We start from the raw sequence: 27201 nt of genomic DNA, 5'->3' as shown, positions 1-27201 counted from the left end.
AGAGCTAGCTGGCATCTAGAGGAACTGGGGATTGCTCTCAAACCAATTAGGCAGCCTCCCTTCCAATCAAACAGTTATATCAAGGTGTGACAGGTGAGTGAAAAGGGGAAGGCACCCTAGACCTGAAGCAGGGTAAATATGGCCACCTAAGACTGTTCCGGCCACCCCTTGAGTCCAAGCCTGGTCACACATCGATAAATAGATTTCCTTCTGCATTCCATAAAGGACCTACAGTTTCTCTGATTTTCCTTTTACACTTGACATACTTCTAAAATCTTTTTTTACTGCCTTTTATGTCCCTTATCAGCTGCATCTCAGATCATGCCTTGGCCTTCCTGATTTTCTTCCTGCATACCTATGCAGTTCTCTTAGACCAGTGATTCTTTAGATTCTTCCAAAGGTGCCTCAGAGTGCCGCATCATGTTGGCACTGCTAGGTGTGCAAATATGATTCCAAAGATAAACCCATAGATTTCAAAAAGGAATTCATATTATTAAAAGTGTTCTGATCTCTTCTGGTCTTTCTGAGTTCTTTGCAATAGAAGAACTGTTCTATTCTTTTTGCTGAAGTCAAAAAAAAAGTGAAAACTAAGAGCTGGCAGTTTCCGAAGGGTTCCTTGAGTCTGAGTAGGGTAACATGAGTTGAGAATCATTATCTTAGATTTTTCCCTAGTACTATGACCCAAGTTTCCATGTTTTGTAGGATTCTTTTCTGAGTTTCAAGTTGTTGAAGAGATTACTGTCTAGCCAGGCTGGTGTCCTGATGTATTTTGCATTTTTTGTCATATCAGGATAGCTTATTTCAGGAGCCCCCTGACCCTGCCCACTCTATTAACCCCCCATGGCTGCCCGCCCACCCCAGCTCCAGACCTTTAAGAAAAAAAACAAAAAAATGCTGGACTCACCAGTTCCTGCCCAGCAGGGCGTGATCCCTGTTGCCCCCCCCCGCCCCATGCTGTGTGGGGGTTCTTCACGAGCCCCCTGAGGCTGCTGCAGGAACCGGTGAGTTCTGGGGGAGGGGGGTTTCTTAAAGGGCCAGAGCTGGGGCAGGCAGGGCAGCCATGGGGGAGACTGGGGGAACTGGGGCGGGTCAGGGAGCTCATGGTAGAGCCCCCCACATGGCATGGGCAGTGGGGGGCAGTGGGGATCTCCCCCTCCCCTCTGGGCAGGACCTGGTGAGTTGGGGCTTTTTTTTTTTTTTTTTTTCAAAGTGTTGGGAGCCAGGGTAGGCAGGGCAGCCATGAGGCAGCTGGGAGAGTGGGTGGGGGTTGGGGGGTGCTCGGGAGGGCTGGGAGAGCAGGCAGGGGATGGGCCCTGGCAGGGGGGCCCTCCACCCTCCTCCAGCCCCCCCCTCCCCCACCCCTTGCTTGCTAGCTCCTAGTCAGGATCCAGCTCCCTGCTGCAGCAGGCAGGGACTACCCAAATCATTGAAGCTCTCTGAATCTTTTCCTAATCAATTCGGAGAGTTTCAAATCAATTCGGACCTTTTTATTGGTCTCCTGATTCAATTTGGATTTGAAGATTCAGCCACTGAATCGGGCCTAATCTCCTCTGAACTGAATCGGTACCTGAAGCTTCGCACAGCCCTACTGCCTTACCTGACCTCTGCTCCTGAACTGAGTATATTTCCTCTCACTTTTTGTAGTAGAATCCCTGAACTGCCTTTTTCCAGATCACAACACGACAAGCTTTCTTAGTTACAGGCCAGGAACACTTAGTACCTCACTAGTAAATAGATCTAGTCTTTCCAGCATCGTTTTGATTGGCTTCTCTCACACATGGTGCAGATACAAAGATACAAAAATACATACATTAATGCAAACTACAGCAATATTATTAGTGTAAGTTAAAACACTCCAAAATACAACACAAAAATTAACTTTGATAGTTGACACTTCAGGCAAAAGCCTTAGGTGAAATACATAAGCTTTGCAACAGGCCCTCTAGGTTCACTGACTCTAGCTCTGTCAGAATAGGTGAAACAAACTCAAGAAGCAAGGAGATTTTTTGTCTGCATCTTCTCAGACTTACAGAGTATCAGAGTAGTCAATGAAATAGTCCCAGCTGGTTTCAGGTGTCATTTTGGACCATGAAGAAGCAGTTCTCTGAAACAGGAAGAACCTAAGCTGCATAGGATAGAGATTGTTCCTCTGAGACCTGACTAGGATTTCACCTATTTAAAATCATAAGTTATTTAAAGGAAACCTCTTCAGTAACCTCAGTAAAACCAGTCAGAGCAATGTTTTCTTTTGTGAAGAAGAGATTATGATGGTTTTCTACTGGGGTAAAACTCTAGCTGAAGTCAAACCGGCAGCAGCAAAGCTCTTATAACAAACTGGCTCTGACAGGCCGATCAGTTAATCTGATACTATATTGTTTTTCCTATGAACAAATTTTAAACGTCTCCTGAATACATTTAAGAAAATGGTATCTGATTTTTTTCCCCTTTTCAGTAAGTTCATCAAATTGCATTAACTACTTATTACCATTCAAGTCCATTTGTAATGATATTAGAATCTAGTTTGGCTGAAAGTTAAAGTCTACATCTCTCCTTCAGGTTTTGTTAAGTGAAAATAAATGCTAAATTCTAATGTGATTATATATTAATCCAGTATAACAGAAGATTGCTATTAAACTGAGACTTTCAGGTCTTATTTCTCTTTACTGTTCTTTTTGCTTTACTTTCAGCGTGATTTATGTGCATAAGGGAATGATGGGAATTAAGGTGCTTTACATATTGTTCATTGGAGTAATCCTGCCCTGTTTTATTAGGAGGGAGAGATTTTACACTATACAGAATATGGAACACAAGATTAACACTGCTCATGCTGTTTGCAAATTAATTTTTCCTGTTCAAGAATATGATTATGATGTAAATGTCAGATTTCATGGCTTCAAAGTGGAGGAAGTGCTTTTATTTTTAAAAATTATGATGCAGAGATGACCTTACAGTAATGAAGAAACCTAGTCCTTTTAACTGTAAACAAGATTTCTTTTACGTGTGGGAGCTGATTTGCACTATGTTCATGCAAAGCTTTTTATTCATTGTTGTAAGTAAACAACATACTGTATTCCATTTTCAGTCTTGGAATCAATGAGGGGAAAAATATCAATTGATTACACTTCCAATTTACTTAGTTTTTGCTGAATATAAAACCAGTGTTTGCTTAAACTACATGGACTGTACATCTCCCTGACATTCTGCAGTAACTAGGACCCTTAAAAGTACAGAAAGTGAGTTGTTTCCAATAAGATTCTAACTCTTGTCCTCCATAATAGAAGGCAGTGTATTTAACTATGTTATAATGAAGATAAGTAACACGTTAATGTGTTGAGTAGGTGTTTTTTCGTTTTTATAAAGTTGCTTGATAAAGGACTTGCATGACTATGACATACCAAAGAGACACATGGGCATAGAGGGTCAATTCCTGGACCTTCATTGAGCCCCTCACCAGTCCTTGCATCAGTTCCAGGACCTAGCAATCCTCAGTTACAAAAGTCTGCTGAAGAGCTCTTAGAACTCTTCTGACTAGTCCTGCTGGTGCACATAGGTGACAAGCCAGCTCTCAGTAGTAGCTCTGCATGTGGAGGACCTCATAAGGTCCTTCAGCATCTGATCTCTGTGATCCTACCAACATTTTCCCCTATGGGACATCCTCTGATCAGGAGTGTTCCTTCATGTCCTTGGGGTAGCATCCATGCTGAAACCTCCCAAGCTCTCACAGTCCACACCTAACACTGAAGAGTAAACCTTGTAGAAGAGATCTTGAGTATGTTTCCATAGTTAGCAGATAATACGTGTTGGTTCTGGATTCCCACACATATACTTGCAAGTGTGCTGACAACAGCACATTGATAGCAGGGAAGACTTTGAAATTGTTACAAACTTAAAGATATTGTGAGGGAAAGCCTGAGCACCTTGCTTTCCCAGCAAACTCACTCCCATGAGCAACCAGAACAAGATCAGGACTGTGTCATGGTAAGCATTCTCTCAGCTACCTGCTAGCTAACGTCTCCCCTGCCTCCCCTCTGAGATGTTCCTGTAAAGAAGGCACCCACCTCCCATGCTAACTCATCTTTTTGCCCTTGTCATGACCCCAATCTAAGAGAGAGACCTGGAATCGTAAAGCATGACCATTTTCACTGCCGCCTGAAACAGCAGCACCCAGTATCCCTGGGGTTATAGAGGCAGCTACCATGCCAGGACCTGAACAATGATAGTATTCCCTGGATCTGGACCCATCCACACCTGGGCCCCAAAGAAGTATGTAGAGGACTGCTACCAGCCATGTCTTTGAGGGTGGCAATCACCCTTTCCCCTGGATCTGCTGAAACTTACCAGTGGCTTGCACTGGGTTGTCTGTGTCTGTTTGCTCAAGTGAGGGCCTTGTCTGAGCTGTCCCTGTCATGTACTGGATCTGAGTTAGGGTCAGTCTGGGTGGGGAACAATTCCAGTGAGCACATCTCCTCATGCTCTTCATGGCTGTTTTGATAGTAGACAGCAGAAAAAGGGCTCCATCATCATTTCTGTCATCATCGTTACACTGTACCAGGCCCACAGGTGTGCCATACATAATGTGGCAAGGAGCAATGGCATGGTCTGCCTCCAGAAGCCTTGCTAGCTCCTCATGGTAGAGGACCATGCTCCTTATGACATCTGAGACCTTGTTGGTGTCCCTGCCCCAAACACAGTGTACTTTCATGCTCTTGATTTTGATGCAGAACGGCTGCTAGTCCTGCCGGTGCCCCCAAGTCACCATCTAGGATGCCATGCACTCACACAACATCTGGCTTTGTTTGGTGCCTTTCCCGCCCTTGGCAGTAGTGGTGATGGTTCTCTTCTCACCCCAGATTATGATGAGGTCCAGCATCTCATTGTGAGTCCAGTTCACAGCTCTTCTGCAGGCATTCCTTGGTTCAATTTGGTTCACAAAGCTAGGTGACTGCTTTTTGCAGCAGAGTGCTCGAGCAAAAATGGCAAGCCTCAGCAAATCTTGAGCCTTTCAGTGTGTGCTCAGGGTACCATGCAGGCCAGGGTCACACTCCCCCAATGCTATACAGACCCCACCGGCTGCCACATGTTCTGTGCTCCAACCGCTTGCCACTCCCCCGCACAGCCTAATATGCCCCACACGCCCCTAGGGTCGGCTCTGGCTGGAGAACCACAAATTGTTCATATTGTCTCCATGGAGCAGGCCAATGGTAACTCAAAATGTGTCACTTAATGTGATCTGGAGATGCTCCTTGCCTGGAAAGTCATGTTTGTTACAATACAAGCCCACTTTGCATGAATTTAACTGCTTGAAGTTGAAGATGCTGTCATTTTAAGTGAATTGAATGCATAATAAGTGCCTTATGTGGCGTGGCCCTTAGTCCACATCTGGTGTTTGCTGTGGCCTCTTCTTGCAAGTTAACAAGATGCTTTTCCTCACGTATTTCTGTTAGTGAAGTTTGTGATAAATTTAGTATCGTAGATATTTTAGACGTCTCGCTCATAATGATTCCTATTACTATTTTTATAACAGTATTTAACAGTAGCATGAGCTTTACTCCTCTGTATTATTTGTAGTACAGAATTGTGCATGAAGTCAGGACAGCTGAAAAAATCTAAACTGAATCAAGAGTGCTAGAAATTCAGACCTTGAAAAAATAATATCCACTTCTGTCTTTATTAAATGATGTCCTGTATTATCACTTGAATGGATTCTTTCACTGCTACCTGTAGTGTCTCTGCCTAATACCACATGTACCTCTGCCTTTTGTAGATCTTGGCAAACAATAACTTTTGACAGACAACCTGCATCCTTCATCAGAATAGTTGGAACTCACAACACAGCTAATGAGGTAAGGTCTGATTTTAAGTACAGAAAAACTAATATATTCCTGACAGAAATATAAAATTTGCCCAGTTTTTATGTTAAATTATTAATGCTGTCTAAAATGCATGTGTTTCTTAATACATTCAGGCATTCTAGTCAATAAGAGGAAGTACATTTTGTTCAAGTGTTCAGGAATTTTGTCATCATCTTTCTAGAGAGCATAAGTCCTTTCACAAGCAAATATAAAAACAGAATGCTTTCATGTGTTGTCGCCTTCACTAGGACATTATTAAACATTTCTCTAAGGCAGGGGTTAGCAGGCCATATCACATGGGCACTGGAGAAAGTAACATAAACCCTGCCTGTTTCTTTTTATCTCACAGTATTAAATCCCCCTGATAATAAATAAAAGCCTAATATCCTGTTTTCTACAAGAAGATCATACTTAAACGAGATTGTACTTCTTTTAGATCTGCGTGTTAAAAAATCAGCCAGCAAGTGATGACTATGTTACATGGTTATCATAGGTGGCTGTACGAAGCTTCGGTCCCTGATTCGTTTTGGTGGTGATTCAGCCTGCTTCAGTGGCTGAATCTCCAAATCTGAATAGAATCAGGATACCCTTTAATCTCTCCAAATCAAATCAGAATCTTCCGAATCGATTTGGAAAGATTCGGCGATTTGGACATAGGCACAGCTTTAATGTTTTTTCCACATATCTTAAGTTACCAGGCAACTCACGAATGCTGAGATGCTGGGGCAGGTGGAGCATCCCACTGCTCTCTGCTTACTGCTGTAACAGATTACTGGAGTGACATTATTTGACTGGCCAGTTGACCATCTTCCAACCCTATCTGTGATTAAATCTCGATTTGTTGTTGTAAGTATTAGTGAGAAAAGACTTCATGAGTTTGGTTCAACCTATTCAACACCTGTTCTTTTTCTTATTTTATTCTAACTGTTCTCATTTTCATCAGCAAGGGCTTTGTTTGGTAATAAAAACTGTGAGATAAAATGCACCATAAATGAAACTGGCAGTAATTTAGGAGCATAATTGTTGCTTAGCTGAATCATGTCAATGATGCATTTAGTTGGTATCTTATCACCAGTGGTATACCGTATCAGAAGCTTTCAAGGAAGTATAGCATAATCTACTTACAGGACTTTTCCTATCCTTCAATAGTTAAAGTTGGCATACACCCTGAAGAACCAGAGACTTTTCTAATGTAACCATCTAAAGGCACCTGAACATTTCTAAAGAGCTACATATAGTGTAAACAGTTTATGCAGTGAACTTTGCCTCTCATTCCTTCCATGTGTGCAAATTCATTGCATAACTATCTACACTGTAGCTTGAGACAGGACTGTAAATAAAGGTTGCACTGAGGCCATGATGCCCACTGAGGCCTCTCACTCTTTTGGCATTAAGAGCTGTATTTCCATGTAAATTTGTTCCTAATAATTATTTTGCTCCTCTTCCACAAGAAAATTATATTCTTGTTCAAGAATGCTAGAAAGACATTACATGCATTGCAGCTGTTGCTGGGCTTGGTTGCTTCTGTGTGTATTAACTAATCAGCAATCCATGAGGTTCCATCTTCAGCTTCTCCTTTCCAAAGAGTGTACCTAGATTCTCCAGCTTTTAAATTGATCATTTCCTTGTACTCCTGATATTATTTCTATTTCCAGAGTACCTCTTCAGAGTAAGGTACTCGGAGCTTTGTGCAATATCCGAAAGATGGCCACAATAGACTCTTCAGAAAGACCACAACAAATTTCCTCAAGTTTATAAAATGTTTAATCCCTCTGTTTTATTTCTTGTAAAGCCCTTTGCCGTCTACTTCCCCATAGTCTTTCGGCTACCGTCACTTCTTTTTTCTTCCTGAGTTTCAGCTCTGATATTTTTCTCCCATTGAAATACAATAAGCTTGCTTTGCCTGTTCCACTGCTACTGAGTTGTGAACACTGTATGTCTTTTGTCTGCCTCCAGCAGTTCTTCATCATCTGTTAAAGCCTTCATCTATCTTTCCTTCCAAGTCTCAGATAAAATACAGTGTTCAAAATTACTTCTCTCCCCAGGTAGTCTCCTCCCTGTACTTTGTACTGTTTCCATTTGCATGCATCCTTATTCTTAGGACATAATTCTCATTTATATTAAGACCTTTCTACACTGCTCTGGAAGTACAAAACAGCGTCAAAGCATATTAAATTATATTTTTTGCCAGTTTGAACACCACAAAGCTAATTTACACCTATTCTAGTGCCAGCTGACACTTTCAGAGCAGTCTGAAGAGACCTTAGTGCAAGTGAGGTCCTTTATCTTTTCTTTATTTTAACTTTAGTTCTAAAAATCCATGAAAGCAGCAGAATTTACACACAGTTACAAATCAGGGCAGAAGGAGTTAAGCACTCGTGCTTTAAACTTTTATGCCTAACTTTTGTCTTTCATGCTGCACTGTATCAGAAATTCAGGTCCAAGAAAATGATGTTTACTGCCTGCCTTTCTCTGATCCACAATTTTACCTCTTCAAAAAGATATTTGTTTGATGTGATCTCCTTTCTGTGAATGCATGCAGAATTCATTAACTCACACTTTTCCAGGTACTCTTATATTTTAGCTTTGATTAATGTTTCCACTGTCTTTGTCCTGTATGGAAATTAATATTGCAAATCTGTAGTTTCTAGATTTCCCTAGATTGTGTCTACTGTGGATTTTAAGAATGTTAAAAGCACATGTGACAACACATGGGATTGTCAGAATTGGCAAACGTAAAAATGGCAAAAAGGCTGCATTTTATGGTTTGTATGAGAATATAACATATTGCAATATAATATATATTGCAAAATCAGCAGGTTAGGATGCTCAAAGGAACCCACTCCTACCCCAGCCCAAGAACAGAACTTCTCCATGAGTGCAAGGAAGCCTAGGTCTTCCAATGGCATACTTGCTTGCCTGTACACTAATGCCAGGAGTTTGGGGAATAAACAGGAGGAACTAGACCTTCTGCTAAACAAAAAGGACTGCAATCTCCTAGGGATAATGGGGACCTGGTGAGACTCCTCCTATGACTGGACTATGGGTATAAATGGCTATACGCTGTACAGGAGAAATCATGCTGAAAAAAGGGGTAAGGGTGTATCTCTCTATGTGAAGAAGAGCCACACATCCCTACAAGCTGAGACTGACATTCAAGGAGGACGACTGGATACCGTCTGAGTTAGAATATAAGGGGAACATGACAAAGGGGATATAATGGTAGGAGTCTACTACAGACCTCCAAAGCAGGAGCAAGAGCTTGACCATGAATTTGCCAGGGAACTGGCCAAGGCTGCACACTCTTGTTGCATAGTTGTCATGGGAGACTTTAACTACCCGGACATCTCATGGGAAGAGCACTCAGCCAAATCCGATCAGTCTCAAAGCTTCCTCACATGGGTGGATGAGCTCTACCTGTCTCAAGAAGTTTATGGGCCAACAAAGGGGTAAGCCGCTGCAGGACCTGGTACTGGCCAAAGGGGATGATATAATCAGTGGCCTAAGAATCAAAGGAAGGCTGGGTGACAGTGACCACAAGTTGATCACTTTCACTCTCCATCACAAAGCTGGCAAATCAGCCAGCAATGCAGTAGTCCTCGACTTTAGGAAAGCCAACTTTCATAAGCTTAGGAGGCTTGTTCTTGAGGCCCTGAGAACCCATGATTTGACAGGGAGAGGAGTTCATGATGAGTGGTTGCTTCTTAAGGAAGTGATCCTAGAAGCACAAGGGAAGTCCATTCCAGCTCATATGGGCTTGCAAGGTGGGCAGATGAAAACCTGATGGCATTCAATACAGAGAATTGCAAGGTGCTCCACCTGGGGGTGGGGGGAGGCAGAATAACCCCACGTCACAGTTATAGGCTTGGCAGTGCTACACTTGCTAGCACTACAGCTTAAAGAGACTCGAGGGTCATGATTGACCACATGATGAATATGAGCCACCAATGTGATACTGCAGCTGGCAAAGCAAACAAAACTCTGGCTTGCATCTACCAATGTATCTCAAGCAAGACTAGGATGTCATCCTCCTCCGAGTACTAGGATGTACTCGGTCTTGGTGAGGCCGCAGCTGGAGTACTGCATCTAATTCTGTGCTCCACAATTAAGGAAGGACGTGGAGAAGCCTGAAAGAGTCCAGAGGAGAGCCACGTACATGATAAGAAGGCAAGAGAACAGGCCGTATGAAGAGAGGCTGTGAACTATGGGGCTCTTCAGCCTGGAGAAGCACAGGCTAAGGGGTGACTTGGTGGCAGCCTGTAAGTATGTAAGGGGTGTGCATCAGGATTTGGGGGAACAGCTGTTCACCAGGGCACCCCAAGGGATTACGAGGTCCAACGGTCACAAACTCCTGCAAAATTGTTTTAGGCAGGACATAATGAAAAGCTTCTTTACTGTCCGAAACACCAAGACCTGGAATAGACTCCCCCCCAGAGGTGGTGCAAGCACCTACTCTGGACACGTTGAAGAAATATTTGAATGCTTATCTTGCTGGTATCCTTTGACCCTAACTGACTTCCTGCCCTTTGGGCAAGAGGCTGGACCCAGTGATTGTATGAGGTCTCTTCTAGCCCTAATATTTATGAATGTCTATGAATAACAAACTAAAGAAGCAGCATAATCCAGTAGAATGAACACGGGTCAAGGAGTCAAAAGCCATTGGATGAAGTTCCAGACCCACTGAAAACAATGGCAAAACTTTTACTGACTTCAGCAAAGCCACAATTTCACCCTTATATTCTAATCCTTACCCATGTTGCATGGTTTTGGGCAAGTGACATTTACTTCCTGTTTTCCTCATCTTTAAAACAGAATGAATAATACTTGGGAGAATCTACTAGACAGATTGGTGAGAATTAAATAGTCAGTGCTGATAAAGTGTGTTGAAGATGTACAGGGTGATGTATGAGGAACTGTTGAGTAGAAAAATCCACAAATAAATCTTGTGATCTTGAAAATATCCTAATTTAAATTGCAGCCTGGTACAAGGAGGTCTGGCACCTGCATGTTTTGAATGAGATGTCTTAAAACCTAAAAGACCTGCTTAATTATAAGTATTACACAAGCTGAAGCTTCACAAGAATCTGTCACTACTTTTTCTGCTTCCAGATGATTTGCAATATGTCTGCAGAATGTTAACATTTGCTGTTTTCTGTGGAGTTTGGGGATGAATTTCATGTGACTCCAAAGTTTTGTTAGTCTCTGCATGTTTTCGTTTTGTTATCAGTTCAGCAAGATCCTTATTTCTTGTGGTATTTTATTAGACATGGTAAATGTATGTCTAATTCTTTCATCTGGTTCTCATCTTCCTTTGTGAATACAGAGGCAGGCAGTGAATTCATTAATTTTTAGCAACATTTACTACTTCTGACAAATTCCCTTAATATCATGTCTTGAAGACCCTACTGCCTTCTTCAGTGACCACCTGTTCCTTATGTACTCCAAGCTATTCTTACCATTTATCTTAACTTCTTATGAGTCTTCCTTTTATTCTTTACCTCTAAGTTTCCTGCTCTCTAGTTTAATTCTGTAATGTTCTTATGAGCTTGTTCAATATTTCACCTATTCTGTCTTTATTTTTCTTCTATGTTGTATTTTGCTTCATTTAACTCAGATTAAGATTGTTCTTCTTACTTTGCTTATCACTAGATGGCAGACATCTATTAATATACTTTTAACACAGCCCATTTCTCCTCTCTTGTTTCTGCCTTTGATTTCACTTAAACATTTTTCACCTTCTTACAAAATGTATGCTTTCTGGTTTTTAATTGTGTCTATTTAACTCTCAGGTATCAGTGACTACTTTTCTTAAAGGGATATAGTTTTTCCTGACTGAAGCCTAATGGCCAAACTCCCACTGGCTTCAAAAGGAGCAGGACTGGGTCCATAGTTCCTCCTTTGCTTAGTGCAAACCAGTTGGCTGTTCTCATCAGGGTGCCTGCAAGTGTTTTACTCAATGTATTCCTTCTGTTTAGTGTGTTCCAGTTTGTCTAGATTATTGATGCCCATTAATATTTCACTGTTACTGTTCTACACCCATCACAGATCTATTTTGGTTATTCACATCTCTCCTCCTTGTTTTAATCATTCAAATCAGGTGCTGTGTGGCAATTTTTTTTCATTCACTTTCTCCCTTTATCATATTCAAGCTATAATTATTCTCTTCCTTTCCTTTAATTCCTCTAGGATTCCTTATCTCAGTTACTTAGTGCATTATTGCTTTCAAATTAATCTGGGCACATCCTTCATTTATGTAATTCTTCTCTTTCAAATAACCAGATACAGTTGCTCCTAAGTAGTAGAATTCCTCATTGAAACAATTTTAATTTTAAACATATGGGGTATTGATAGCATAGTTTCTATAAACTTCAGCTCTAGTATCTGCATCCCCCTAGGTCTACCAGCACAAGGATTTGCTGGCTTTTAGGGGATGATCTCCTATGAGTTTTCCCATATTTTTCTCAGGACAGGTTGTGTTTTGGATTGCGTGGTTATATGAGTTCTTTGACACTGAGCTTCTTATGTGAATGTATTTGTTTAATCCTTGTAAACTTTTTCATCCACCCCATGTTACATTTTTGTATGTTATGGTGTGAAGAACGTTTTCATCACCTTTCTTGGTGGGGGGTTTTTTCATCCTTTTGCTTTTTTAACTAAGAAAAAAATTATTCCTACCTGGCTTTGTTGTTATTAGTTTATAATGGCTAACAAGTATAGATAAGATCTGTGGTAGACTGAGGCTAGGTATATCTTGCATTCTCCCATAATTGTTTGAGGGAGATACTTCAGTGTCTAATTGAAGCACTTTGCCTCCCCAATCTACCTTCCTAGTGTAGAAAGTTTGGCTCTGCTCCTTTGCACATGAGACTTTCATAAAATCTCCACAAGAAGTCCAGTAGATTCTTGTATTGGATCATGTGGCTGAGACCCATATCCCTGCTTTCATAAAGAAGTGCCTGCATTATTATTTGCTTTCCAATAACTGTGTTTATGTATGTAAATCAAATACTGGCTGGAACTGATGCATTCAGGACTGTACTTCTGGATTTCTCCTTTTTTTCATAGCTGCTTTATGTATGCTAAAGTAGAACAGTAATAAAACACTTCTTAAATCTACAGTGATGTTAATGTAGCAGATGCTGGGATGGTCATTAGAGCCTGGTATGAAGGAGAAATGGTAAAAATGAAAGCTATAATTTAGAAGCGATGTATTTCTGGTTTTATGGACTGGTATCAGATAAAGGTTAGCAATAGGTATACTGTATAAAAATATGCATCACAATTTAAATGTAAGGTGAAGTCTTAGATGAGAAACACTAGTTAGTGTAGGATATTGTAGAAGCATGGAATCTCGTCTGTCACAAACTTGTGCCCTTGCCATTTGACCAGACTGCTTTGGAAGGAAAGAAGTGTATTACAGAGATGTACTGATGAGCTATAGTCCATTTCCACAAAGTCCAGTACTAAAAATGGAGGCTGGGAAAATGAGAACAGCGGTTATGTCAAACACCTAAAAACGTGACAAGTAATTATAGTCTTTGATAGGGGTGTACCGATAAAAGTTTTCATGGCCAATACTGATAGCTGATTATTCACTAGTCATATTGGTTGATACTGATCCAATAACCGATTTGGTTGCATTGCTCCCCCCCGCCCACCAAAAAAAAAAAAGCGGCTTTATTTATGCCAGTACTTTAAAATGTACTGCATAAATAAACCTTTTTTGGCATGCTCCAGAAGTCTCTGGTGTCACATGTATCAGTGTTCAAGATTGTTGAATAAGCTTTATTTCAAGCATTGCCACCACCATTTCCAAGTGCTGGGACACTTTTAAGCAGGCAGAGCCAAGTACGGCGAGGGTGGACACAGGCTGCCCGCTGCAGGCTCAGAGCTCTCTGCTCTGCTGCCTTTGCTTCAGGAGCCCCATGTCAGCCACGTGTCTCCTGTCCACCCAGCAGCAGGAGGCACAACTCACCACCCCCACTGCTGCCAAGCAGGCAGTGGGCACGCAGCAGGTGCAGGGGTCCTGGGGCAGAGGCAGCAGAGCAGAGAGCCCCGAGCCCACAGTGAGCAGCTTGCATCCATCCTGCGCACAAATCTGGGGAGGCATATGCACCACCTATGCCTCCCCCAGGGGGTGTGCTCAGTAATGGGGAGCCACACTACTTGGGTGAGCTGCACATTGCTCTGTCCTGCTTCCTGTCCCGTGCACTGCCCTGGCTGGGCAGTGCCCTCAGCCCCAGCCCCCGCCCCAATCCCTCCTTCAGCATGGTAGCCTTGATCTGCACCCCGCCCCATCCCCCTTCCCTCCCCCGTAGCCCTTCTCCTCCATAGACTTACCTGCAGGGAGCTGCTGTCCACACTGCCCAGCTGTTTTCCTGGTGATATGCATACGTGTGGTTGTACACATGCATGAGGCACCCTCTGCATCTTATTCCTGGCAGCTCAAGCAGGACCTTGTGCAGGCTGGAATGCTGCCTGCCTGCAAAGGGAAATCCACTATTTTCCAAGGGGACCTGGGTGTTGGGGGCCCTGGTCAGAAGGCATAGTTAATTATATTTATTGGAGAACATTATTGGCTACAACAGCCACAAAAAGCCAGTAGCCAGTAATGTAAATTTCCCTTTGATTGGTGCCAATTCAATATGCAACCGATATATCAGTGCACCTCTAGTCTTTGAGAAATTCCGTTCATGAGGGGCATCCTAGCAACATACGTGCCAATGCAGAGATTAGTTTGTCTGTTTAAAAACAAACAGACAAAACCCCCCCCAAAAAACCATAATCAACCTAACATGTTAATATATATCACGCCAAGAATTGAGAGAAAATAACAGGACAGATTACAAAATTTTAAAAAAGAAAGAAAAACCCCTGCATTGCAAGAATTCTGGCACCAAGGAAGAGACAGGAAATTATAATAAGAGAAAGCTACAAAGGACACAATAACACAGTGACTGTGAATAAAGCTCTGTGGGTTTCATACACGCTGTTGGGTTCTAAATTAGCTCACACCTCTCAGAAAAAAAGATCCAGGAGCTATTGTAGACACACAGCTCAATGAAGATGTCTGCTCAATGTGCACTTGTGCAGTGACAGTCAAAAAGGCTAATAGGATTCCAGGTTGCATTAAAGAGAGGGTAGCAAAAAAATAGAGAAGATTATAATGGTCTTATGGTCTTACATGAATCAGTTGTTTGTCCACGCCTTGTATTCTGTGCTTGGATTTAGCCACTTTGCATCAAAAAGATTATTGCTCAACTTGAAAAGGCCTGAAAAAGGACGCCTAAGATTGCAAAAGGTTTTAGAGGTTTTATGTGTGTACAAGATGAAATTTTAAACTATTTTTTAAAAGAGGAGAATAAAAAGAGATATGATATAAATATACAAAATAGTGATGTAGTAAAACTTGCTCTGGCATTCTTCTTCAGACAGCACCATGACAGAAGAACAAGGGGACATTCAGGGTGTGGACACTCGAACAGTTTGATCCCTTTCACAAGGGGAACGTTTCAAAAGGGCAGTGGCTGGTCTATTTTAATTGTATGTGAACAAGCTGAGACTGAGTCAAGCAAACCCACTCCAACTTTAACCCCTGGTAAAGGAGTGTTCAAATTGGAGCAGGTTTGCAGCATTTGAATCATTCTGTTTGTTCACACATAACAATTGGCTGAATCAGCTGGTGCCCTTTTGAAATGTTCAACATTTGAAAAGGGTTCCAAGCCTTCAAGTCTCCACATCCTGAATAAAATGTATTGGCAGCAAATTTTAAATAAATAAATAAGATTTCTTTGCATGGTCTGTGCAGTTCATTGCCTTGAAGAAGGCATTGTGAAAAACAATGATAGTAGCATTTAAAAGAACCCACTGAATATCTACAGGAATAAGTATCACATAAGTAAATAGGAAAGGGGTTTTAGAGTGACTAATTTCTTGCTATCAGGCTAAGCTATTTACCTGAATGGTTGGAAAGGAATTCCCTTATGTACTGTTGATTCAACTGACCAGGTGCATCTCGAAATAGTTGACCTTGCCTGCTACTTGAAGTGAGATGCAGCATTTGATGAAAAAGTGGTTACAGTGGCAAATCTTATATTTCTATATGCTGCAAGATACTTTGTCTGCAAAGTCATTGCAGAGATACCAATTATGAGACAGCTTCATCTGCATTACAATTTAACTTTTATTCATAGAGAATATGGATTTTCATTCTTTTTCTGAGATTTAATTAAGTCACTTTCATTGTTATTTGATACGCTGTTTTGCAAAAGAAATGCTGTTTATAGACCATAAAAATATCTCTGTCTACCTCAAAACAGTTTTCCTGATGTCAGGCTTAACACCTTAGACTAAACACAAGAAAAAAAGATGTGTAAACCAGGGTGTTACACAGGCTTTAGTCTCATTGTTTCATAATGCTTCTGAAACCCAAATACAAAATGTTAACTTCTTGGTGTACTGTTTTAATGGGGACAGATGTTGCTTGCACACTTCAATGTGTCATTTAATTCAGATCACACTTTTGCTGAAGTTTAATTGTTTTGCTTTATCTCTTCATTTATTCCCAGGTGTTTCACTGTGTGCATTTTGAGTGTCCAGCACAGAGCAATACTCACAAGGAAGAGGGTAGCGAGGAAGTGGCAGCAACAGAGCTGGGGACTGTTGGACAACAGCTTGTTTCTCACCCAGTTAGACCGTCAAGCACGAGTTCCCTGCACTCCCTCCCTGGATCTACCTCACGTTTGCAGGTTCACCAGCCATAAAGGAGATTGAAATGGAGCTTTTGCAGCCCCAATGATGCAATATGAAATTATTCACAACCTTCTTAGGTGGGCACCTTTTCCCTTGTTCTCAGTGAACAAAGGGAACCATGTCCAGCAGCTGGAAATGCTGAAATGGAAAAGGCTTCCCAAAGACACAAAGGGGCTGCTTCATACTCCTCAGTTTGCTCAAATGAGGCTGATCATAGGGGAAGGGGGGAAGAAAATAGGTCTTCAATCTTCATCAAGTCTCCCATTAACACCTTACCTCTCTAATCTAACCAAGGCAAGGAGAATGGAAGGAAATAGAAGGCAGAGCCATGTTGGAATACAAAAATGGTGTACGAACAGTAGAATGGAAGGGATATGAAATAAGTATTGGTTGCCTGAAGGCACCCATCAGCAAAGAGAATGTTTATCTTTATGGAACACATCACTATAAAACATAGATTGTTTTTATTTTTTTAAGTTATTCTCAATCCATATTCCTTTGTAAATGGTAAGCCATTTTCAAAATCATTTTGACTCTATGTCATACTTGTGTTTTGGTTGTAGCAAATTAAGTAAAATAGATTAGGGAAGGGCTACCTGTTGAGAGGCAGACTTCACTCAACTCTGCACCAAAATGGCAAGAAAACCCCCCATGGACAAATGAATTCATAGATGTTCATTAAATCTTACCCTGTTTGACTTCTTTAAGTTAAGATTGTCATTTCTTACATATATTCAAGTGGAAAATTCTTAGTTTAACTTCCAAGTTAAGAAACAGAGTTGTTGTCCCTCTTAAAAATGAGTATTCAAGTTAAACTTTCATTGCTACAAAAATTGTTGTAGATTTTAAAATTGGTTATTTTTGTTTGGAAAAGCAGCTGTATGAATTATATCACTGATGTGCTGCAGAGCAGAGCCAGGAATACAAAAAGGAAAATTTGCAGTCAAACCTTTTTTTTTCCAAGAAAAGAATAGACTGTCATGTTCAGCTAGGGATTTAGAAAGCCACTTATAAGCTTTTCTCATAATCTTCATAAAAAGATTTCATTTGACTATTACAGTTAGATCAGGCTCTTGTTGGCTCTTGCTTTAGTAATTTACATCCCAGAGTTAACTATCTTTCACAATTCAATCAGATTGTCTACTTCTTTACTTATCTTGAGCCTTATTACCCAGAGTCATGCAAGGTTCCCTAATCTCCAGTTTGTGTGCCTCTTAGCAAAAGCACTGTGGAATAATCGTTTTGCCAGTGTGTGAAGAAGAGGTTCTACTTTTATACAAATACTCACGTCAGTGGCAAAAGTCCTTAGGATATATATGTTTTCTGGAGCATCTGCTGTCCAGGTTTTATCAACTTGGAAAGGATTTTTTCCCCTTTGTGTAAAATAGCTTTACCAGAGTAAAAAAAAAACATGTCAGATTAGGGCTTGTTAAATTGCATGCAACTTTCCTTTTCTTGAGCATAGTGATACATAATGAGTCATATGCTTTTTGCTGTATTGATATATCAGCTTATCATACCAGTGGAATTAATTTCTCTCTGCTGAACACCAATTGGGCTAAAAGCAAGAAGGAATACTGAGCAAGGTGACAGAAGCAGGAGATATTTAACAGAGAAGAAAAGATACACACTAATTTATTTCCTATGAAGTTGAATAATTTTGTCAAGAATTTGGTAATAGCTTTTCTTTCCTAATCTCCAAGCCTGTCTTTAGACTTTTTGATATTTGCCCATTATTTCTCACCATCACCTGAATCATGATAGTTCTCACTGGAGGCATGTAAGCATTGCATTAGATACTACACTTTGATATGTGCCATCCCTTTCTCATTGCCCTGCTGTGTAAATGTGTCAGGGTAATGAGATGTTTCTGAGTAAGAAGCCAGCCCTGGCTGATGAATGCCATGTGTTCATTCTGCAACTTTCTGACTATGCTGAAATTCAGACCATGTAAGTGGTACAGAACTTGTTCATTAGCTTCAAGTACAGAAGTAAAAAACAAAATGAGACTAAAGTTTTCTTTAAAAACACAAAAAGAATAATTCCATACTCTCAGTATAGTCTTTGCTGGACCTATTGAGATGCATGGGACATACCTTATCTTTCTTGGGTTGGTCCTTCAGTTTCAGAACTGATAGCACTGGCAAGAAGCTACAAATAAATTAATAGCTAACTTCACTATTCTCAGATTGTGGATAAAGAAAAGGACATTATTTTCTAGTGCTGTTAGCATCTTGTTTCTTACCTTTGTAGGGAATGTAATATAGGAATCAAATAGAACCAAGCCAGTTGTTCTCTAGCTTAAATTGTCACAAGGAAAAAGCAAGATTTGTACTTTCCAGACATGCACAACTATTTTGTAGACTACAACTGAGTCAAAAACAAAAACACCTTAAAAGCCAGTGGTCTGAACACCTCTTTTAGTTATTTTCTTTAAACTTGTCCTTTGATTCTTAATAGATCAAAGATATAAAAATATTATAGATTTCTTATTTCATCTGCTGAGGTATGAAGAATCTGAAATATCAGCTGAATAGCACAGTCAATGTGCAAATGATTCTCAAAGCAAAAAGCAATAGGACCTGTCGACCTTCTAATATCCAAAGACAGGATATCAACCATTACTGACACAAATTACTAGAAATATAGGAGTCTTGTGGTAGCATGGTTTCCAGTTACATCATGCCTTTTTCCCCACACCCTTAATTGCTTTTTGTGACAATGAGGTGTTTGATCTCTTTCTGAAGTGCATCCGGAGTCAACACAGAGTTTTCAAAACTTTATAGGACAAATCTTCCTGCTATTTCCTGTTTTGTGGTTTGAATCCCGTAGTCTTATATGAGAGGAATATTGTTAGTGGGGTTTAAATTTCATAGTTATTGAGCACCTCAGCTTTACTCATTTAAATGCCCACAAATTCTGTTTATTGCCTTGTATATTCCTATGCCATGAATATTCTGTTCTCAGTATAATGTGCCATTGATGAAGCAAAAGGAAGATATCACAAGGAATTAATTTACAATTTAGTGTAAACTTCCTCTATTTTTTCTAAATATTTTCTTCAGTGTGTGATTGCTGCTTTACTAAACTCCGAGTTTTGTATGTGTCACCTATCTATACCTCTGTTTTGTCATTTGTTTCCTGGTAAAAAGAACTAAAATCATAATTGTGTTATTTGACTATAACATTAGAAAGTCTGCTACTTCAGAGGGGTGATATATTTTATAACTACTCTGAACTGCACGCCATATATGCATGTTTGTGATTGAGATGGAATAGAACTGGCCAGATGTGCTTTGGCTTTCTGACAGAGACTGTTACATAGTTCTGTTAGTGGGTCTTTGTTAGCAGTGGCATTTGCTTCAGTTATCATCACTGAGCCATTACTCATGTTTAGTACTTAAATAGATTTTGAAATCAATGATGATAAACTCTGCCCCTTTTCCCCATATTTCATTTCCTCTGTTTCTTTTCTTCAGTGTAGACTAGCATCTAAGTTGGGTGGAGCTCAGAAGTGTTACCTTGTAAAGTTTATCTGTTCAGTGAAGTGACTCTTTCTTCTAAATACATTAAAAATACTTTGTTCCCAGAAACATTTGATAAAAAGAAGAAAAAAAAGCTGACATGTTTTTAACAAGAATAGGACTTTATGTGTAAAACTGATTTCTCTGGGAAAATGGGTTTTTGAATTGAGCAAAAATTGCTCAGATCTCTTTTCAAACTATTGTCAAACTGTTTCAGTTCTCCAACAAGCTCCTGAAAGATCAGTTTAGGCTTTCTTTAATTTAGAAAGAAACAAAAATATAATTTTGGCTTTCTATAGCAGGGGGATGCAGGGCACCAGTGAAATAAACAAGTATTTTTATTTGTCTATAGAGAGTTATTTGGCAGTGTAGAGACGGGTTCCCTATTTCATAAGACTTCAATTAAGAAGTTCCTTTTGACAATGAAGAAAACTGTTAAAAGCAAAGGAAATTAAATTTGTTTTCTTCCAGGAATTTGTTTTTGTAGTATGTTCTTTTTATTTTAATCTTACCTTTTGCCAAAATGGCATGTTCAATTTGAATTATAATGAGACAAGTTAATCCAAGGTTGATGTGAGAGACTTAGCACAGAAGAGAAATCACCCTTTCTGTTGAGGAGGGAAAGTGGCTTTTCAGTGAAGTTTGCTTCTTTTAAAACTACGTTTATTTCTGTTTCTGCAGAAATCAATTCTGCATGTTTATCCTCACAGCAAGTTCTGCTAGAGCTCAGTGTTCATCAGTAATGCTGGAAAATTAAAATGCAGTTAATGTATCTTCTCCTTAACTCTTTTTTAATTATTATAATAATGCATTAGAGAATTTTGTGTGTCATATCTGTCCCAGGGAGGCTCCCGTAAGAGGAAGAAAGGAAAAGGTCATGTTAGCAGTAATTCCAGTTCTGTAGGTAAATGAAACGGATTTTTCTAGGGTTACTTCAGATAATCAGATGTGAAGTTTTAATATCCCCCTGATTGTTTAACAATATCGCACATACCCGAAGTCAATGAAGATAGCAGACGGTTGAGTTAATTAAGTTTATTATTGCATTATTAAAAAGAAATACTAATTCTGCTTGTCCAGAAGGTATATTATGCCCACCCAAGAATGTTCAATGCAGGATCAGAGATTACACAGCACTTTTTAGGTTTTCTGACAAATAGGAATATTGCACATTATTTTCCTTTAAGACAGTATTAGTTCCCCTTATATAATTGTGTAAGATGTTCAAACACTATAGAGATGAGCTAGGAGTAAATGCTTAAGTAGATACTTTGGTGATAGCTGCAGTATAGGTAAATATCAAAGCTAGTAAGAGTAAGACTTGTATGCATGTGTACAGTCATATTAGCTCCTACAATGCTAAACGTATTTCAGAAATAATTTACAGGTCCTGGAGGCCTGATTAAAATAATCTTCTATTTGTATAGCTATTAATGTTTGTCTAGGCTAGAGTGTTTGGTCACATTATAACTCAGTTAATTGCGTATTAATTTAAATAATACAATTGTGAATGCTAATCTAAAGGCTCCACAACCCTTTATTCCAGGATACATTGATGAATCAGGACATGGAAGAGACATTTGGATCCCGGAACAAACATTTGTGGTGTGTCTAATTAAACATTAGCTTGTGTTAATTTGACCAAACTACTAATCAGTTAGCTTGAGGTAAAACAGACATTTTTCACTGGGGTCTAAACTCCTGTAATTTAGCTTTTATTTCCCTGGGATAAGAGTCTGCACACATGCAGTTACCATGGAGCAGCTGATAGGCAGCAAATCACCACCCAGTTTTACCTTATGTAACTAGTTGATGTGTATATGCGCTACACAAGAGACTAATACCTGTGCAAGTGAGTATAAAATGCACTAAATTTATTTTCACAGAAAACATGAGCAACTAACTAAGCAACATTGAGACAGTAAAGCCAAGGGCACTTTCATGTTTTGTCCAACTGATAGGAACTGGCGATTTGGCTGTATGTTATGTAGAAAGTAGAGTAATTTGTGGCTAGCCATCTTCAAGACAGTAATGCGGACAACAGAAAGTGCAAATCCCACATGAGCCGTTTTACGCTGTGATCCACATTCTCCATATAAGGGCACTTTGGAAGTGCATATATGCCACCCTGGCTACCTCTGTCCTCTCTGTTTTTATGGCTACCATTTGGAAAAATACAAGACTTCATTTGAATGCTTTGATGCATGTAGGATGTGTGCTTATATCTCAGAACAGATTTGGGCCATCTGTTATACATTTAAAAGCTTAGAAATATTGTAACTTATGAAATCATATTGTCATTCATATTAGAGAGTCCAAAAGAGTGGCTGTGACATGTAGGAGTCTTATGTGGGAAACTGAAAGGTCCTGCCATTTCCCAATAAAATGACTACAATTTACAACTAATAGTTCAGTTACACACCATGCAGGACTTAGTTACTTTCAGTAAATGAATGACTAACCTTACTCTGAGAGTAATAATACCCTACCGACGTTCATCATTATTACCCAGTCAGACATCAGAGAATTATCTCTTTTCCCTCCACCCCCAGTCTAATAGAATGATGGATTATATTTGTTCTCAGAACATTGAAATGCATCTGTTATAGAAATGCTATGAAAATTGCAGTTCAGATTATATCAAGTAAAATATTTATGGTTGGTAACTACTATTTTCAGAGAAGGCAAAAACAGGGCCCCCATCTGCTACTACAGGCCCTGGGATTTAGTCAAGGAGGAAGAGCTGCCTATGAAACTGCATTGTTGATGCAATATAAAAACAGCTTTGCTCTCAGAAATTCTGCTAGATCTGTTTCCATGCTATTACCTCAGCCCATCCAACTTTGTGTGCCATCTTTGTTAGCCAGACCTCACTTCAACAGAATGTAAGTGGCTTCTGCAGGGTTTTCATTGTTGTCCAATGAGTCATGAAAGCTGGCAGACACATCAACAAAAGTGTCTGTTTTAAGGAATCTAGAAGACTGAGAAAGTTGACTTAAATACCCCTTTCAAACAACATACTGTTTATCCAGAAGTGTCAGATGTCTTCTGCAACTTGTGGATAAGCAGGGTTGTACAGACCTCATTATTCAGACCAGTGCCTGCACCTTTGCAACCATGTGCCATGTAATCTGACTTGGTAACGGTATTGCAGTTTCTCCCTATACAAATGGTAGTGAACCTACATACCTAGAAGAAAATAATTCATTTTGCATGATCACAAGTTTTAGATTATACAGTTACCTACTGAGTTAAAATGGCCATGTGAGTGATCAGTGATAAATAGTACATACTGTATTTCTTTATGTATACAGATAGGTGATGCAAAGAGGTTTCCTATTATTAAATACTCTCCTTTAATGAAAACATTTGATTGTGCCCTTGAAGTACCATCTGCCACAGATCTTGTCTGGTATCTTCTTCGTCTGTCTCTTGTTTCTTGCTTAATTCAGTCACTGGTAGACAATGACATGTTTCATAGGAAGATCTCGTAGAAATTTGACATGCTGAGAAACTATACCTTCAGAGCAATTGCTAATGAGCTCATTGCAAAGCAACTGAAGCAGGTTTCTTCTGTTTTATACTTTTCAGGACTGTATAGTGCAGGAGGTAAATAGGGGTGTTGCCTAAGAAACATAGGAGTGTTATCAAAAATGGGAAGAGATTCATCCTAGGGTGCAAAGGGAATTTATAATGACACAATTAAAGCTAGATGCTTGCAGGGAAGTCCAAAATACTGTGACCTGATGTGGAGGACTGATAAGATTCTGTTTTGACATTTGTGTTTGTCCACCTCTGATATTTTTGTAGCAAAGTTGTTCAAATCTCCTAGTTTGGACATGTTGTACAAATACAATGTACTTTATTGTTGGCTTTAGGTGGTAAACATTTTGAATGAACGTTTAAAGAGATAATTAAGTTCACTGGACTCCATATGTTCTGAGGATAGATGTGTACTATTAGCAGTGTGGCATTTGGTAAGAGCCTGGACTGTAGTTGCAAACATGCAGGCATATAATATGTGGCTTAAAAAGTGTGTCTGTCACTTCTGTTTGCCTCACATTTGCCTCACATGGTGCAATTCCTCCACTTGTGTCTTGATTCATTGCTCCTGTTGTTTTTCCTCTTCCCTCCACTTAAACATTATGCTGCTTTAGCTGGAGCCTTCCCTAGCACTATTCTTTACATGTTCTTCTGGAAGTTGATCAATTAGAGAAGTGCTGTTCACATTCCTGCTAAGTACCTGAGTAAAGTATGCCAATTCCAGTTTGTTTACTTCCAAATTTGTATGATGAGTCCGAAAGCCGATAATTGTTAGCCTACAATATCCAACCTAATCTGCCCCACCATGGGGGAAGCACTAACCCTTCTGAAAACTCTGTTTTCATAATCTGCTATGGCTCTGATCCAGCACCCTTGAAGTCAGAAACAGAGTTGCCATCAATAAAGGCAGGATCAGAATCTGTTTGGAAATCCATAGCTTAAAAGTTAAGCACACACATCAGCTTTTCTTCACTTTTGTAACACAGCAGATGCCATGAACAGTGAATTTATCTATCGCATGTGAATGCTGTTTGTCTGATGAGCTGCAATAGCGAGAGTGAATCTTGAAAGAATTCGCTGATTTGTCTTTCCAGAGCAACATACACTGAGAAGATAGTTTAGTTATCTCTAGATTCAGGTATCAGGTTAACAGCTTAGTTTGTTTTTGAGAAATATGACTTTCTCTTAGGACCCAGCATCTAGTCATTAATAAACTAAGATTCTAGAGGCATGAAGTTCTTATATTTTTTTCACTCTTTTACTGAGTTTCATTATTATCGTTTTAAATAATTGGGTTTTCTTTCTGGAATGACTGTTAATGCCATTGTTTCAAAGCTCATAAAAGAAACATTAGAGCCAAGCTCTACGTGTGTAGGATCTGTTATGAACTTCTCCACTCATCTCTGTCAGTGCTGTTCTTTCCTGACTTAGAGTCAACTCATTATACCTGGTCCTGTTCTTTCCCTAAGAAGCAGTTGCCAGTTGTACCCTATGAGGGTGATTTTTGTGCATTGCTGCTCCATGCCACCTTTTCTCTTTACCAGGTTTCATGGTCCTATGCTTCCATAGCTTGATTCTAAACTACCTCAGACCTTATTGTGAAGAGAGATCAGCTGAAGTTCAAGTCAGTGCTATAGGATGGAGCCCTTGGGGGCTCTTAAAATGCCCATGAATATCTAGATAAACCAGCCCACCATATAATGACTTCAGTTTCAGGAATGCTCCTCCGGAGAGAGGTACTAATTGGGATGAGTTCACAGGCAGGCCCACTCAGGCTTGTACTTGTCTCTCCTTCTACGAAAACCTTTAAAAGAGCATGACTTCTGACGGTGCCACGTGGCAAATAAAACACTTACCTTATCCAGTCTCCTCCATGTGTTCGAAGGAGCATGACATTGTTTGCACTGGACTGCTGTAGCCTCTCTTTAACTGTGACACCCTCTATAAAAATTGCTTTGTCAGTCCACAATGCCTGGCTGTTGAAAGAAGTCGTGCAGTTGTTGTGAACTGTGCTTATCCTGTAGGAATACTTCCACCCACAGCATGCTCTTATGACCTTGGTGACATTTTTATACTACAATGTATTTGCATTTCTAACCATTTTGCCTAATTAGGTTTTAAGTAGAACCCCAGTCCCAGATTGTGCTGCAGTTATGCAATCAATAACTTGGGAACTGTCTGGTCTTCTAAGTTATGCATTGGTCAAGCCAGTAAACCTCTTTAGTACTGAATCCCTGCTGCTTTTGGAACTTTACCAGCTGGTATGTACAAAACAATTAGTTTGTAACGTGAAATTTTCTATGACTATTTAGAAAGGGAGACATCACAGTTATGCCGTAAATTTTATCTTCAAGAAAATGTGTGAGTTTGTAGTGAAAGACCATAGAATTGTAATACTGGCATGAGACAATCAAAGCATGCCTAAGTATTTGATTAACAGCTTGTCTTAAAAGCTGGTGATTTTGGAGAGTGGGGGAGAGTATCCCTGGATTTTTTTTCAAGCATATCAGAGGGGGAGACTGCTGAATACACCTTCAGCTACCCGAATTAATGCAGGACCAGACAATGCTCAAAGCACATGTTAAAAGTAAAACTGTTATGCTTTGTATTTATTTTAGGGGTGTTTTTTCCTTTAAAACATGTAGGTTATGCAGGAAAAAATATAGATATATATTTAAAATGTTGAAAACTAGAAGTGCACCTTTACAAGAATAATGTAGGTGTGATTTGAGGAATAAAGTGATCTTTTGTGCGTAATCTCTTCTCTGGAGTTTTCTTGCAAAATAATGACAAGTTTTGATACATGGTGTCTGATGCTGCTGTGTGTTGTGCCTGAGGAGTGTTTGGGCAGGTTTCTGTATGTCACCAAACAAATGGCAAAGGGACATTTGGAACAGAACATAGAGTACCACAGTCCTATTGCCAAAATTGTCCACAGATTGGATTGTGTTAATTATGGTCTTAACAGAAGCTATGGAGTCTTACCCATTACTGGACTAGCTTTTTTGCCTCCAATGTTCCTCAAATGGGTTAATTGCCTTGTGGGTTAATTGCCTATTGATCTATTCAACCCACCTTTGCCTCTTTCAGCAGTGCCCCCCCCATCCTTTGTATTTAAATTCTATTCTATTTAGACCCCCTGCTTTCTGCAAGTCCATTCATAGCATCTGACAAGGTAAGCTGTCACCTCTCTGAATCAGTTAGTGTCTAAGGTGCCACCCTGCCTTGCCTTTCACCAGAAGACAGCACAGAAAATTTGCCCAACATTCTTTAATGCCAGCATGAATCTATGTAACCATTGGGAATGTCCAGTTCAGTAGCTCAGTAGGCAGCCGTAGCTTCTGGGGTGAAAATATGTTAAAAGAACATTGCAAAAGAAATAAGAGGTATGCCCTTTGTTTTATCAAAAGCAGGTAGACATTTTCCAACTTAGATACTGAAATGTTTGACCTCAGTAGAAATGGCTACATTTTCAGAGGTGCCAAGTTCTCAGCACTTTCCTGGATGTCCATGATTTTGTGGGTGCTCAT

The 27201-nt window shown here is 39.9% G+C and overlaps 1 protein-coding gene across 2 annotated transcripts in view; it reads left to right on the top strand.

The window, feature by feature from the left end:
* The window catches only part of BTBD9 (BTB domain containing 9), a 276523-nt gene extending 250095 nt beyond the window's left edge, over positions 1 to 26428 (top strand). For both annotated transcript variants that reach the window (XM_090046617.1, XM_090046626.1), the window contains exons 10-11: positions 5765 to 5843; positions 16421 to 26428. In XM_090046617.1, the coding sequence (XP_089902743.1) occupies positions 5765 to 5843; positions 16421 to 16615 (274 nt within the window). In that variant the 3' untranslated portion in view covers positions 16616 to 26428. The remainder of the gene's footprint in view (positions 1 to 5764; positions 5844 to 16420) is intronic.
* Positions 26429 to 27201: the final 773 nt, after the last annotated feature.

The sequence above is a fragment of the Crocodylus siamensis genome, chromosome 1 (genome assembly GCF_052110815.1).
Source record: "Crocodylus siamensis isolate JL-2025a chromosome 1, ASM5211081v1, whole genome shotgun sequence".
In the NCBI taxonomy this organism is placed as follows: domain Eukaryota; kingdom Metazoa; phylum Chordata; order Crocodylia; family Crocodylidae; genus Crocodylus; species Crocodylus siamensis.
The sequence above is the reverse complement of the archived record's forward strand: the minus strand, read 5'-3'. Positions and strand labels throughout refer to the sequence as shown.